The sequence below is a fragment of the Chiloscyllium plagiosum genome, chromosome 17, assembly GCF_004010195.1.
Source record: "Chiloscyllium plagiosum isolate BGI_BamShark_2017 chromosome 17, ASM401019v2, whole genome shotgun sequence".
In the NCBI taxonomy this organism is placed as follows: Eukaryota; Metazoa; Chordata; class Chondrichthyes; order Orectolobiformes; family Hemiscylliidae; genus Chiloscyllium; species Chiloscyllium plagiosum.
Genome location: NC_057726.1, coordinates 60,289,664 through 60,304,044, shown reverse-complemented (window position 1 = coordinate 60,304,044; position 14,381 = coordinate 60,289,664). Strand labels below are relative to the sequence as shown.

General features: G+C 41.9%; 1 protein-coding gene across 8 annotated transcripts in view; it reads right to left on the bottom strand.

The window, feature by feature from the left end:
- LOC122558548 (cyclic nucleotide-gated cation channel beta-3-like) overlaps positions 1 to 14,381 on the bottom strand; it is a 201,530-nt gene that overhangs the window by 170,085 nt on the left and 17,064 nt on the right. For 7 of the 8 annotated variants that reach the window (XM_043707256.1, XM_043707264.1, XM_043707262.1 and 4 more), the window contains exons 2-5: positions 9,330 to 9,444; positions 8,357 to 8,414; positions 5,425 to 5,494; positions 4,327 to 4,444 (exon numbers count right to left, since the gene is read on the bottom strand). In XM_043707256.1, the coding sequence (XP_043563191.1) occupies positions 4,327 to 4,444; positions 5,425 to 5,494; positions 8,357 to 8,414; positions 9,330 to 9,443 (360 nt within the window). In that variant the 5' untranslated portion in view covers position 9,444. Of the gene's footprint in view, positions 1 to 4,326; positions 4,445 to 5,424; positions 5,495 to 8,356; positions 8,415 to 9,329; positions 9,445 to 10,898; positions 10,999 to 14,381 lie in introns of those variants that run through there. The other variant, XM_043707257.1, reaches the window with a different exon arrangement.

Here is a 14,381-nt window from a genome sequence, read left to right as displayed (position 1 = left end):
TGAGATATATGTCTGCACAGACACACAGACAGGCTGCTTGTCATGCTTGACAACAGCGATCTGTCCGTTGGGATACAGTCTTGCTATATGGGCATACTGACATGTCAATTTATCATTTAAAGCATTTGCCAGCTGCTTGAGTAGCAAATCCTCCACCCTGCAATTCATTCAAACAAATGACCATGTCGGAAACTATTGACACTGGTTCTCAGTTCATTTTGGGGGGATGAGTCTGCGGTTGGTTAGCAGGGTTTTGGTATCATCAGTCATGGGCCCAGTCTGCATATTGCACACTCCCAGAAATGGCTCAGCATGGGCGGAGTCCACATGCTAGCTTGAGGGGTGAATGCTCAGCATCCACATTTGCTGAATGCTAGGATATTTTAGCATCAAATACACAAAGCAGCTATGTGTAAAGCCTAACCATCTTTAATTTGCAATTACTTCATAGGCCACTTGCTGTGCATGTGAAGTGAAGCTGTTTAGGGGTCAGATTCTGGTCAAAGGGGTTTGCAGAATGCTGACAGTGCTTGCACATTGAACATGAGCACCTCAATAACATGGAATTTACAATGATATTACAAAAGGTCAATGCTGGCTGAAGGGGAAACCATTTTTCATCCAACTTCCAAGGGTTCTACACACATCGCATTCTCATGTATCTTGTAGATGCTATGATGCTCTGCACTGAATGCAGTAAGAAGTATTTGATGTGGGTCTGTGATAGTTGGGTGTTGCAACATGGTAGGCACTTCCTTTTTGATGGTGTTGGGCGGTCACTTAGCTGGCATGGCACCTTCACTGAGTCGCTCAACCTATATGTGGATTTTTCTTGTATTTGTTCATGAGCCAACATTTATTGTCTATCTCGAATTGCCCTTCACCTGAGTGGTTTGCTAGGGGTCTTTCAGAGGGTAGTTAAGAGTCAACAACAATGCTGTGAGTCCAAACTCACTTGAAGGCCAGCGCAGGTAAGGACAACAGATTTCCTTCCTTAAAGGACAACAGTGAACAGTTTTTTAATGACACTAATCAATTGTTAGGTGATTGTCATTAGGCACATTTTTAAAAATTCTAGATTTTAACTGAATTCAAATTTTATCATTTGCGTAGGTGGAATTTGAGTACATGCCCCCAACTCATTAACTTGAGATTCCCATGATAGAGGTATGCCCCTTTTAATCAGTGTGCAGCATGTATCCAGTTATATGGTGAAGTGAGCTTAGTCCTCATCTGCAGGGTACGCTGTTGCTGATTATTCTGAGATCTAAGAACTTCTTTCCTTCTCTTCCTATTTAAGGTACTTCCTGCTGAGAGTCATGGGCTCAGACACTGATGGCATGTTAGTCAGTGTGGCTGCCTGCCTAAGAAGATAAATGCAGGAGGACCAGGGCCAATGGCAAGCATAGCAGCAGCAGGCTGGTGTGGAACACCAGAAGGACCCTGCTCAGGGAGACGTTGCAGCTACAGGGATGCTCAGAATGTATGAGGTATGCAGCAGGCCCAGAGTTTCCTTACTCTGACTCCACTTCCTGGGATGAGTGAGATACAATGCCGGCACAAGTTTCGTATGTCCCAGGACCCTCTGATGGAACTCTGATACAGAAGTGGGAGGTCATCCTTTCCTGCTGGCTGTGAAGGTCATTGCTAATGCTGAACATGCAACTATGTGAGGTCTCTCAGTCATGCACTCACAAATGTATGAGGACAATGACCAATGCCATCTGAGCAAGGTCACACCATTTAATTTTGCTCTGAATTACAATATCAGTGCTCCGGCCTGGGCAACTGGATTTTGGTAACATTGCTGCCCCCCCCCCCCCTAGGTGCAGGGTGCCATTAAAAGTACATATTTGGTAGCGAGAGGCAGAATTCATCAACAGAACCTATAGATTGTCATTGCCTAGCAGGGGAACATCACAAACAGGCAAATAATCAGACAAATACAAGTATGAGCAAGTAATGTTCAGGTCAGCTATGATCACCATTATCACTTCATGGACCATGTGTGTGTGCAGTAATGAGGCAGATGCCATGACACATGTTTTTCTTGGGGCTAGCGCTTTTGAGGTTTCAGGTGCATTACAAAGTTGGTTACTTGGAGATAAGAGCTACCCATGTGTCCATGGCTTTTGGTGCCATTGCATAACCTCTGATACATGCAGATGCAGATTTAATGCTGCTCATGGCTCAACCACGGTCATGGTGGAATATTATTTAAGATATGGTTCTGTTGCTTGGATCAGGAGTGGGTAGGCCCTCCAATAGGATTTGGATAGATGTGTCATATCATTCTGATGTACTGTGCTCTGATCAGCTGGATGCTTAAGAACTGGGAAACAGGAGCAGCCTTCTGAAAAGGAGGATGAGGACATTAGGGAGGAGGAAGCTGTCATTGTCAGGCACTACAAGTTAGAGAAATTGTCTTTGAATCCTACTTCCAATAGATGAGAACTGGATCCAGCAGTCAACTATGGCCTAGAAAATAGTCTTTTGTCGTGATGCCGAAATCTGGTTTGCATTGTTGGAGAAAATATCAGCCTCTATTGGTTTTAATTGTGTACCCTTTTACTTTCTGTAAATACTAGCTCATATTTGTATTTGTTTGAATGTTTGCCTTTATGTGATATTCCCTCACTGGGCAATGACAGTTTATAGGTCTACAGTAGGCACTGGGGACAGGATAGTGCTGACTTGCACTGTGTTCAGATGGGTTGTAGCTGGTGGTGTGGTGGTTAAGTTGTGACTAGAGTGAGAGAATGGGTTTTTACACATGTGTGAGCATTAGCCATGTCAGCAATGTGATGCGGGCAACATGACATTATGGCTGCTGTGTTCTGACATTGCTGGTGAGGGACAATGCTGATTGGCCAACATTTATCTGGGTGCACAGTGGCCTTTCAAGGATGGTATAGGCGCAAGGGCTATTGGCCTTTCAACAGATATCCACTGAATGTGCTGGGATCAGCCTGGGGTAGGTTGTAAATGAAATCAGCTATAAGAAATGTCACAGGGGCAGGTAGTTAGGTAATTAATGCAGTTCACTTAGTAATAACTTGTTATGCCTCATCATGAAAAGCTCTCCAAATCTCTGAACAACTCAGACGTAGCCAAAAATATATAAGTTTCAGCTCTAAGAATCTGTATCCGAAACAAGACTGTGAATTTCAAAATATCAGGTGCTGACAGAAAGCAAGCACAGAGGTGATGAGTGAATGGAACTTACTGTAAGTTAAGTTTATGGCAGCAGTGTTTTGGATGAGCTCTCATTTATATAGGGTGGAAGATTGGAGGCTGGCCACTAGCACATCAACTGACGTTGTTGGCCTCCTTCTTTAGAGACCGCAATTTCCCTTCCCACGTGGTTAAAAATGCCCTCCAACTCATCACGTCCACATTCCGTACCTCTGCCCTCAAACCCCACCCCTCCAACCATGCCAAGGACAGAACCCCCTGGTGCTCACCTTCCATCCTACTAATCTTTGCATAATCCATATCATCCGATGACATTTCTGCCACCTCCATATGGTCCCCACCACCAGGGATACATTTCCCTCCCCACCCATTTCCGCTTTCCATAAAGACCGTTCCCTCCATGACTACCTGGTCAGGTCCATGCCCCCCAACAATCCACCCTCCCTTCCTGGCACCCTCCCCTGCCACTGTAGGAATTGCAAAACCTGCGCCCACACCTCCTCCCTCACCTCCATCCAAGGCTCCAAAGGAGTCTTCCACATCCATCAAAGTTTTGCACATCCTCTAATATCATTTATTGTATCCGTTGCTCCCGATGCAGTCTCCTCTACATTGGGGAGACTGGATGCCTCCTAGCAGAGCGCTTTAGGGAACATCTCCAGGACACCCGCACCAATCAATCCCACCGCCCTATGACCCAACATTTCAACTCCCCATCCTACTCTGCCGAGGACATGCAGGTGCTGGGCCTCCTCCACCGCCGCTCCCTCACTACCCAACGCCTGAAGGAAGAATGCCTCATCTTCTGCCTCGGAACACTTCAACCCCAGGGCATCAATGTGACTTCACCAGTTTCCTTGTTTCCCCTTCCCCCACCTCACCCCAGTTCCAACCTTCCAGCTCAGCACTGTCCCCATGACCTGTCCTACCTGCCTTTGCCCGAAATGTTGATTTTCCTGTTCCTCGGATGCTGCCTGACCTGCTGTGCTTTTCCAGCACAGTCTAATCTAGAGTCTCCCCATCAACTGATGCAGAGTTAGGATATTATATTGAACTCATGTGTAAAAGCATTGGAAATATCATTAACCAATTAAACACTGTCATGTAGCCACATCAAGTAGAGACAATTACCTCTATTTCCTTTTCAGATTCAGCTGGTGCAGCTTTTGGCAGTGTGGGGCTACCAAGATGTTGTGGAATGAGTCTGCTTATATTCTGTGCAATCCAGACTAGGACCCCACCTCCAGCACTGTATAGAAAGTGAAAAAATTAATTGCAACAGCCAAAGATATTTTGGGGAACAGCACAATAGTAACTTTCTATAAATTTATTTTAATTTGAACCCTAATCACCCAGACCAGAGACATATACCTAAGTATCACGCATCTGGAATAGATTTAAAATTTCAGGAGCTAATGGAGGCTGGTCAAAGAAGCAAGAAAGTTAAGGGTCAATGAGTTTTCAGGACAACCAGAATTAACAGAAAATTACATCATTGACCTTAAAGAGAATGTTAAGATGAGACATAGAGCTAGTTAATAAGAATGCAGTCATTGGCTTTAGCAACAGTAATTCTACCAAATGAAAAAGTAAGAGAAAGGGAGGGAATATAAGAAAGATAGAAGAAGAGGGAAAAAAAGATAGTGAAAGACATAGAAAGAGACTGATGGATAGCAAGGGATAGTGTGGTCATTGGACATAGCAGGAGCATTGAGAATAATGTGATTGGAAAAACAAGCAAGAATGAATGTGTGGAAAACCTTTCTATGCAGTGATTAATGAGGGTCTGGAATGCACTGTCTGAGAATGTGGTTAAACCATAATCATTCACACTTTTAAAGTAGAATTGAACAGTCTGAGAGAGAAAAAAATTGCAGGGCTATGGGGAAAAGGAAGAGGTGTGGGACTAGGTAAGTCACTCTATATATGGATACAATAGCCAAATGACAGTCTTCTCCACCATAACCATTCCATGATTCTACACGTCACTGGTCAAGCCAGATTCAAACTCCATATAAAAGGCAAGATCTTAAAGCTGTAATACACATAAACAGCATTCGATATTCAGAAAAAAGAAGCGTGGACATTAGTAATGTGTTACTGCCATAGGGTACAAGACAGAAAACATAATCTCTTCTATCAAGTTCTCTGAATTTTAACAAACAATTTTCATCACAAACAAATCCCTGTCGCAACAAAGCATAAGCTGCAACAATCTGTGCCTCATACCTTGTTTCTGCGCTAGGTACTGACACCTGGTCAGGTTCAGCCTGTGTTTCTCCTGGGTTAGAAGGGATATCTGAAATAGAAACAACTCAAGTCAGATTAGGTTAGAAGGCTTTGCTTAGTCTCCAATTTATCAATGCAATAAATATTCTGCAAGGTTGTTTTCATAAGTGAAAAAAATGTTATAACAAAAACAAAATCACATTGAGAAAAAGGTGATTGAATGACATGAGGAAAACATTTTTATGCAGTGATTAATGAGGATCCGGAATGCATTGTTCGAGAATGTGGTGAAAGCATAATCATTCACAGTTTTAAAGCAGAATTGAACAACCTGAGAGAAAAACAATTGCAGGGCTATAGAGAAAGGTAAAGGAGTGGGACTAGGTAAGTTACTCCTGCAGAGATCAGGCATGGATACAATAGCCAAATGACAGTCTCTTTCCTCCTGAGACATTAACATCAGTGAGTAATCTATCGAGAGTAAGCTCAGGGTCACATTCTGGTGAGCACAGCACTGACACAATGCAGCTAGAGGAGGAAGAAATGTTTGAGATCGCTGACAAACCTCTGAGTTTTTCTATTCTGCCTCCAGGGCACACTACCAAGTGAAGGGCAAGAAAAGAAGAGCCTCCCATCCCAGGCTCATCTCTATCAGGGCCTTGAACCACATCTCTGAGGAAGAACAGTCGCAAACTTTAAAGGATACACCATCAAGGCCTTCCTGCCACTGATCACTAGTGCAGACATTCACTTTGGTGGATAATCTAAAGTAGCCTCAGTGTCACATTCTGGTCAGCACAGCAGTAAAACAGGCTCACAGCTATAGGAAAAAGAAGCAGCCAAGGTCTTGAAGACCTGAAGGACTATTGGAGAACAGTACAAATGATAAGCCTCTGGACTCAACCATAATGGGTTCATAGAGATGCATCAATAAGTGGGAGAACATCTGGCAGAAATGCCAAGGAGTTTTAGCAGACTAAAGTGAATGGCAGCTAGCTCAAGTTCTTTCTGATGTTTTGGCTGTAGAATGCAAGTGCATGGCTGCCTACACAGAATGAGTGTAGCCTCTGCAGAGCCAGATCCAGCAGAACAATCAATAACAAGTTGAAATCACTTCAGCTATAAATGCATTCATTCTCTGGATAAGAGAGAGGAAGCTGAGAGGCCTTGACCTTCCTCCGGGTGCCCCAGCTTCTCAAGGGATGAGAGAGGCGCCAGTGCACTCTGACAAGAAGAACAAATGATAGACCCGGAGATTGTCATCTCAGGATTATCCTGAGGTGTCCTGCTATATTACCTCCACTCTGCCAAGGATCAAAATGCCTGCAGCAGGTTATATGTGCTCCTGTGGGGGCTGGAGCCCTAGCCCTAGATGACCAACAACTGCCTGCTAAGCCATTTGAGGTAAGGTAATAAAACAGTCAGCTTGCTTTTTCATCACTTCAAACAACCGTTCTAAGGTTTCTTTCAATCTATTAACACTTATGACTTTTTTTTTCTTGTAGATGTCCTTGAGGTGTGCTGATCATCAAACATACATAAGCAGGGCCAAGAGCATTAAGGCTATCATTTTCTGCTGTCCTCTGGATGAACATGACATCTTGAAAGCAGGAATTAAAATAAAATGTTTGGGTTTTGAAAGTCAATCAGGATAGTTTAGTCCCCCGACATTCTGCAATAGAGGAATGCTCCTTGCAAATTGAGCTTGGAGTCATTTAAATACAGTCCCCCTATAATCCTGCATAACTACATATTGATGCTCTGGCCAGGAAGGTTATTGGCTCCAGGGAATTAATTCATTTACAATTAATAGCAAACAAAGCATCTCAGTGTTTTAAACGTAAAAAACAAGTATTCCCTTGAGGAATTCAGAAGAATTCAGGGCCAGCACCAGCTCAGTGAAACTAGCTGGTTGGGAAGAAACTGGAATTGTGTTGTGATTAGGCATTTACAAGCAGTCTCAGGAATTCTGGGGAGTACAGTCTTGGGAGAAAAACTTCAATTATCAGGAGGTAAACAGTTATGGCTGGCTGAATTGGAGCAGTGTTTGAGGACATTCAGAGGCTAGAATTTCAGGTGAAGATTTGATATCCCTTGTGAAAGAGGCAAGGTTTCAAAGAGATTTAGTGATATAGTGTCATTAATGTCTTGGTGGGAAACTAGTGAAACATGTTATGATCTGCACCTGCTATGTGATGCACTTCATGTGGCATTCCACCATAATTTTATCTGTTAACCCTTTTTCATTACATGTTAATTTTGGATGTTGGAGTGTAAGTTGTATATATATTGTAGATTGTTTTTATTTTCTAACCTAGTACAGTATATTTTGTTTGTTTCAAAACTGTGGAATCTTTTAGCTTTCGTCTCTAAGTAACTAGGATTTCAAAATTAGTCTACTTTTAAACAGAAAAGTTACTAGTTCCTAACAAAACCATAACATAAATGTAGCAGTCTCATTCAAGATCATAACACAGACTTAGGGATTCAATCTGGAATTGTAGCAATACATGCAATGTGTTCACTTTCTACATCTTCTAAGTTTCATCTTGAAGCACACTTTAACACACATGAGGTATGATCAGGAACATTACTGAACATGATCAGAACACACCAAATCAGGAATAAGGAAATAATGGGCAGAAAAGAAAGAATTTTAATTAGCTACATATCTTTAACATCATTATGAAAAAAAAACTATTCAATGGGCAACAACAATTAATTTGGAAATAAACAACATGCATAGATATTATTCTTACTGCTGTGAGGGGACTATTTGAGTTCTGTATTGTGAGATATGATGAAATGTTAATTGAGAAACACTGTATGTAATGGGTCACATAATTTGAGGATGATAGCATCAGTTAAAGTATCAACAGGATGCCAAAGAAACTCACTATTTTAAATGTACACTAAACATGGTCAAACTCACCTGTTTCATTTTTAGGTAAGGAGGCTTGTTCTGTATTTTCTGTAAAGTTCTCTGTTTTCTATGTTGAAAATACAAACAGAAGACCAGTTGGAAGAGTGAGAAGTGAACCTTGAATCATTTTGGACTAGTATTGTGAATATGTGATCACTAAATTAGCATTTGGCACTCTTTATAAAAAAAAATTAAAAACAGACATTGCAATAAAACAATTAATTAAATAAAGAAAAGAACATAAGCATAATTGAATTCTCACTGAGGAGTTGGCCATTACACCCCCAAACCAGTAAAAGTGGAAACTAGACAATACTCAGTCCCAGTTGAAAATGTTTCATGTTATTTACATTTCCATGTCAATCTGTTACCCTTTAATCACATCCAAAAGGTTGATCCCCATAGCATAAATAATGATCAGAAATTAAAGGGGCATTCCAGAGAAATGTTTAAAATAAGAAGTTACATCTCAAGTTGCATCTTTTCATTATTCTGGATCATTTGACAGACATTGAAATAGTAATGACCAGAGAAGCCACTATCACTGCATTCCCTCCACAAAATAAAGATTCTGTCCAATGTACCTTTTACTGACCTGGAGGCAGAACATGTTACCCCCACAACCTTTAGTAGAGGGGAAAAAGTATAGCTGCATTTAAGAGGAAAGTAGGAATGAAAAAAAGATAAAATTATGCTGATAGGGTTTTGTGAAGAGGGTGAAGTGAATGTTCACGTGGAGTGTTAACACTGGCATGGATCAGCTGGGCCAAATGACCTGTTTTAGTTCAATGTAGAAACATTCTGTGAGGTTATGCAGTTATGGTTTAGCTGGAGACAAGGTATGTCTAGGTACTTCAATATACCAATGTGAGGTACAACCAATTTGAAGAGCTTGATATATGTCACTCAACAGGTTTGTGATTCCTTGTTTTGTCAATTAAAGCATGTTAACATGCAATTGGAATATACCTGTATGACATACCTCTTCTTGTAGTTCCTCTGCAGGTTGAGAGGTACTCTTAACTTCAGGTGTGATCTCCAGATGCTTGACTGGCTGAGGTGGTTGTGGGGCAACTTTTGCTATCCAGGTAAACATCCTGTTTTAGGAGAGAGGACACAATAAATTAGCCAAATTAAACATTAAGATTGTAAACATTGTTATTATGGTAATGGTAAAAATGGACAACCAATTTTCAACTTCCACCATCTGAATTTTTAAAAAAATATTTTTTTATTCAAAAAAAGGAACATTTTTTCCTTTTGAATATTACAAGTACAGAACCAAACAATTCAATGTTAAAAAACAAACCCACTAATTACATGGATAAATAAATAGTAACTAATAACCAAGCTAAAAATGGAAAATCTTTATTAATAATAATAATAATAATAACCATAACAGCTCAGCGAAACAAAGCAATAGCCCTTGATCATCAAGCACATAAGTTTATTCATATGTTCATAGTTCCTCCCCTCTGGATACCAGATTCATTACATAGTATTATCATGGCTCTTATTAGTATGGTGGACAATCCATACCCAGGTGGTCCAAAAAGGGCCACCACGACTTATAGAAATTCTCAATTTTATGGTGCACCATACTCGTCAGAAAGTCCAAGGGGATGTGCTCTATGACTAGCTTACGCCAGCCTGTCAGACCTGGGGGATTTTCTGACACCCACCCTAATAGAATGTTCTTGCTTGCACAAAAAGTGAGGAAAGTGAAAATCCTTTTTTTTTTAGGAAAACACCCGAGTGGCTAGTGACAAACACTGCCCTTCACATAAAAGGACAATGCTGTGTAAGTGTCTGATTTATTTCTTTTTTTTTCTCTTTTTTTTCTTTTTGTTTTGTCTTTTTTTTTAACCCCCTACACTACCGCCTAACTGCGGTAGTGCTTATTTTACCCCAGCACCCATGGTGTGTGTGTGTATAGGTGTGAGACACAGTGAAAGACACAAAGTGTATGAATCTTTATTCAAATTCCACCACCAGGAAGATAGGAAAACACCCGGGTGGCCAGTGACAAACACTGCCCTTCACATCAAAGGGCAGTGCTGTGTGATCAAAAACAGTGAAGGGGAGGGTAGGGACTAAATCAAAATAGAGTTGGAGGGAGAAATGATGCACTCCACTCCCTGTGGCGCCCACCTCTCCCTGAACAACTCCAGGGTGTTGGTCGACACCGCGTGCTCCTTCTCCAAGGACACCCAGGCTCTAATGTGACCGCGGAAGAGGGGCAGGCATGAAAATCCTTTTATTGTGTGCATCCAATGAAAGTGAATTAACAAAGCCAAGAAGAAGAGATACCGGGTCCATCTCCACCTCTGTCCCCAAGGCCTTCTCTATTTCACCTACCACAGTGCTCCAGGATGCCTGCAGTCTGTGGCAGGACCAAAGACAATGAATAAGCGTGTCCACGCTCTCTTTACATTTATGACACATAGAAGATGCTTCCGTGTTAAATTTAGCAAGGCAGTCTGGGGCCAAATGGACAGATATCCTCTCATATTTCAGAAGAGATATCAACATTCAGCTCCCTCTCCCATACCTTACAGAGCCATTTGGACTAGTCCGAGGTACTCTCTCCCCAATAGACGATAAGAGTCGCTAACAGATAATGTACCCTCAGCACTCAACGCCCTCTTCTGCATGTCGGACCTATAAGAATCAGAAGTGTGGTCTCTTTTTGGATGAAATTTGTAATTTGAAAGAAATGAAAGCTGTCCCGACTGGGCAATTCATATTTCTGAGCCAACTGGTCAAAGGACATCGATATGTCCCCATCATATAAATTACCCAGGCCAGACACGCCCCTAACTGCCCATTGTTTAAACCCAGAGTCCATTACCCCTGGCTGAAAGTCCAGCATACCAACTGTGGGTGTCAAAAAAGAGGTTTTGGCAATATTGCCCTCACTCTGACGCATTGTGCTCCACGCCTTGACAATATTGATGACTATTGAAGTCTGGAAGGTAATTGCAATTTAATCTGCGATACGAGATAAAAGAACTGAACCAGTCAATCAGTCTTCTAAATATTTGCTTAGTAAAAAGTAGAGGATGTATTCACATAGGATACAACAGGCGGGGTAGAATGTTCATTTTTATGAGGGCTATCTGCTGTAACCAAGAGATCGGAAACACCTCCCATCTATGAAGGTCCTGCTTGATTCTGTTGAATAAATAGGCAAAATTGGCTTTAAATAGCCGATCAAAAACGGGAGTAATAAATATACCTAAGTAGAGAAAGCCCTTCTGCAACCATCTAAGGGGGAACTGAGATCCGTTCTCAGGACGAGGCACTCTCAGGAGACCACCTATGGGCATGGCCTCTGACTTCGCAAAATTGATCTTATAACCCAAGAAGCCCAAAATAAATTGATGCATTATATCAGGTGTGGCACTGAGACTGTTGGGTTTGATAAGAAGGTAAGAACGTCATCCCATTACAGTGTGATCTTATGTGACTTTGTCCCCATTTCCGGAGCAGTTTATTGGGATCCCTACATATTGCATCTGTGGTTCGATCACCAATGTGAAAAGCAGTGGTGACAAGGGACAGCCCCTACAAAAATTGAAATTGCTTAACCGTATGCCATTGGTGAGGACCATGGCAACAGGATCACTATACAAAACCCCCACACACCTGATGAAGGTCTCGCCCGGGCCAAACTGCTTTAAAGTACGAAAAAGATATGGCCACTCGACCCTGTCAAATGACTTTTCCGCATCTAAGGAAATCACCAATCCCTGTACCGATCGCTGTATGTACCGTTGACATACTTGAATCATGTTAAGTAATCTCCTGACATTATCCGTCGATCTGGAACCTTTTATGAACCTCATCTGGTTCTCCTTAATGATGAAGGGCAGTACAGTTTCTAGCATTAATAGCAGAGCCTTAGATAGAACTTTGAAGTCAACATTCAGGAGTGAAGTAGACCTATAGGAAGCTCAATCTTCTTAGGACTTCCCTTTTTTAAGAATGAGAGAAATGTTCATCCCCCTTAGAGATGGTGGGAGGAGGCCATGACTATGTAAGTTGTTAAATATACTAAGCATTGACCCTGACAATATACTTACAAATTCCTTACAGAACTCACTGGGGAGCCCATCAGGACCCAGTGCCATTGCATTCTGGAGCTGCCTCACAGTCTCCTGCACCTCTTGCTCTGACATTGGGTCATTGAGGAGAGATTCTTGTTCAGGGGTCACTCCCAGAAGGTCCAAATTCGTAAAAAAAAGACTTCACCCTAACCTGCCTACTCTCACAGCTTTCAGATTGATATGATTCAGAGTAAAATTTCTGGAATGCTGCATTAATCCTTTCAGAATTGTAGGTCAAATTTCCAGTGTCCTCTCTGATTGAGGTAATGGCTTGGGGTCACTCCTTTTCCTAGCAAGGTACGCTAGGTACTTGCCCAGCTTATCCCCATGCTCAAACAGCCTTTGACTTGCAAATGTAAGCTCCCTCTTGGTTGTCCGTGTGAGCATGAAGTGCCATGAACTTCTGCAGTTTAGCCAATGAGGGCCTGTCAAAGTATGCCTTTTCAGATACTTTCAGACATGTCTCGAGCAAGCATTGCTGCTCACCTGTCTGTCGCTTCTTACTGGCTGAATAGGAAACAACCAACTCCCTAGCAGAGGCTTTAGCTGTTTCCCAAAGAATGGATGGGCTACTGAGCCTGAATTAATATCTAAGAAAGCCCTGAACTCAGTAGAAAAGAATTCAATAAGCTTGCTATCCTTGAGGATAACGGGGTCCAGTTGTCACTGCCTCGATCCTACCACCATATCCTTACTCCTAACTATTAAGTACACTGGGGCGTGATCGGAAATAGTGATATTGCCAATTGCATTTGATGCCACTGAGCCCAGATGTGCTGCGGGGGTCAGACAAAGATCAATCCTGGTATGGCATTTATGTGGGTTCAAAAAGAATGTGAAGTCCCTGCCAATAGGGTGAAGGTGTCTCCAAACATCTACCAACCCCAATTCAGCACACAGATCCTTAATTGTTTAGACTGCAGAGAAGATATGGGTGGGCCTTTGGGCAATCTGTCTACCGTAGGGTCTATTAGACAATTGAAATCCCCCCCTACAATAATATGTTGAGATGCAAGGTTAACCAATCTAGAAAGTGCTTCTGTCAGGAATTTATGGGGTGGGCTGGGAGACAGTAAACATTTAAGATCCTGTATTCTTCCCCATGTATCAAAGCTTTAAGAATTATACATCTCCAGTGTGTGTCTTTAATACACTCTAATAACTTAAATGGGAAACTCTTTCTAACTAAAATGGCCACCCCTCTACTCATCATATTGAAAGATGAAAAATAAACCCGGTCATACCATTCTGTTGCAGCTTCAAATGCTCTGTATCATCCAAGTGTGATTTTTGTAATAAGGCAACATTCACCCTCCCCTTTTAAGGCTGGAAAGTACCTTCTTCCTCTTGACAGGTGAATGACACTCTTTAATGCACCACTAAAACACATCCTTAGCCATAACCTTGTATAGCACCATTTAGACTCCAGAGAGGAAGAACCCAAATTACAGATCGCTGAGCTTTAATGCAAAAGAGTTCACAAACCCAAAAACTACACAGACTAAAATAACTATGGCTAACAAATCTTCAAAACTTACAAAAGTATATATAGCAAAACAGAAAAACAAAAAATTGCCAAAGGCACCGACTGGAGGAATTTGCCCTCCATTCAAAGGGGGTACCTACACAACCATACAACCCTATCAACCATCCCAACCACCCTCTTAACTCCTACCAGTTAGGATCGCGCCACACACACCGACCACCCAATAGAGAAAAAACACACCAAGAACAAGGTTAGTACTATAGACAAGTAAACTAAAAATAAATATGTCACCCATCCCTTAACATGACTCAGAGATTAAAGGTAAGTACTCAATCCATCCCTGACATCATTTCACGCAACTTATTACCAGAGGAGAGAGAGAGAGAAGGAGAGAGAGAGAGAGATAGAAGGAGAGAGAGAGAGAGATAGAAGGAGAGAG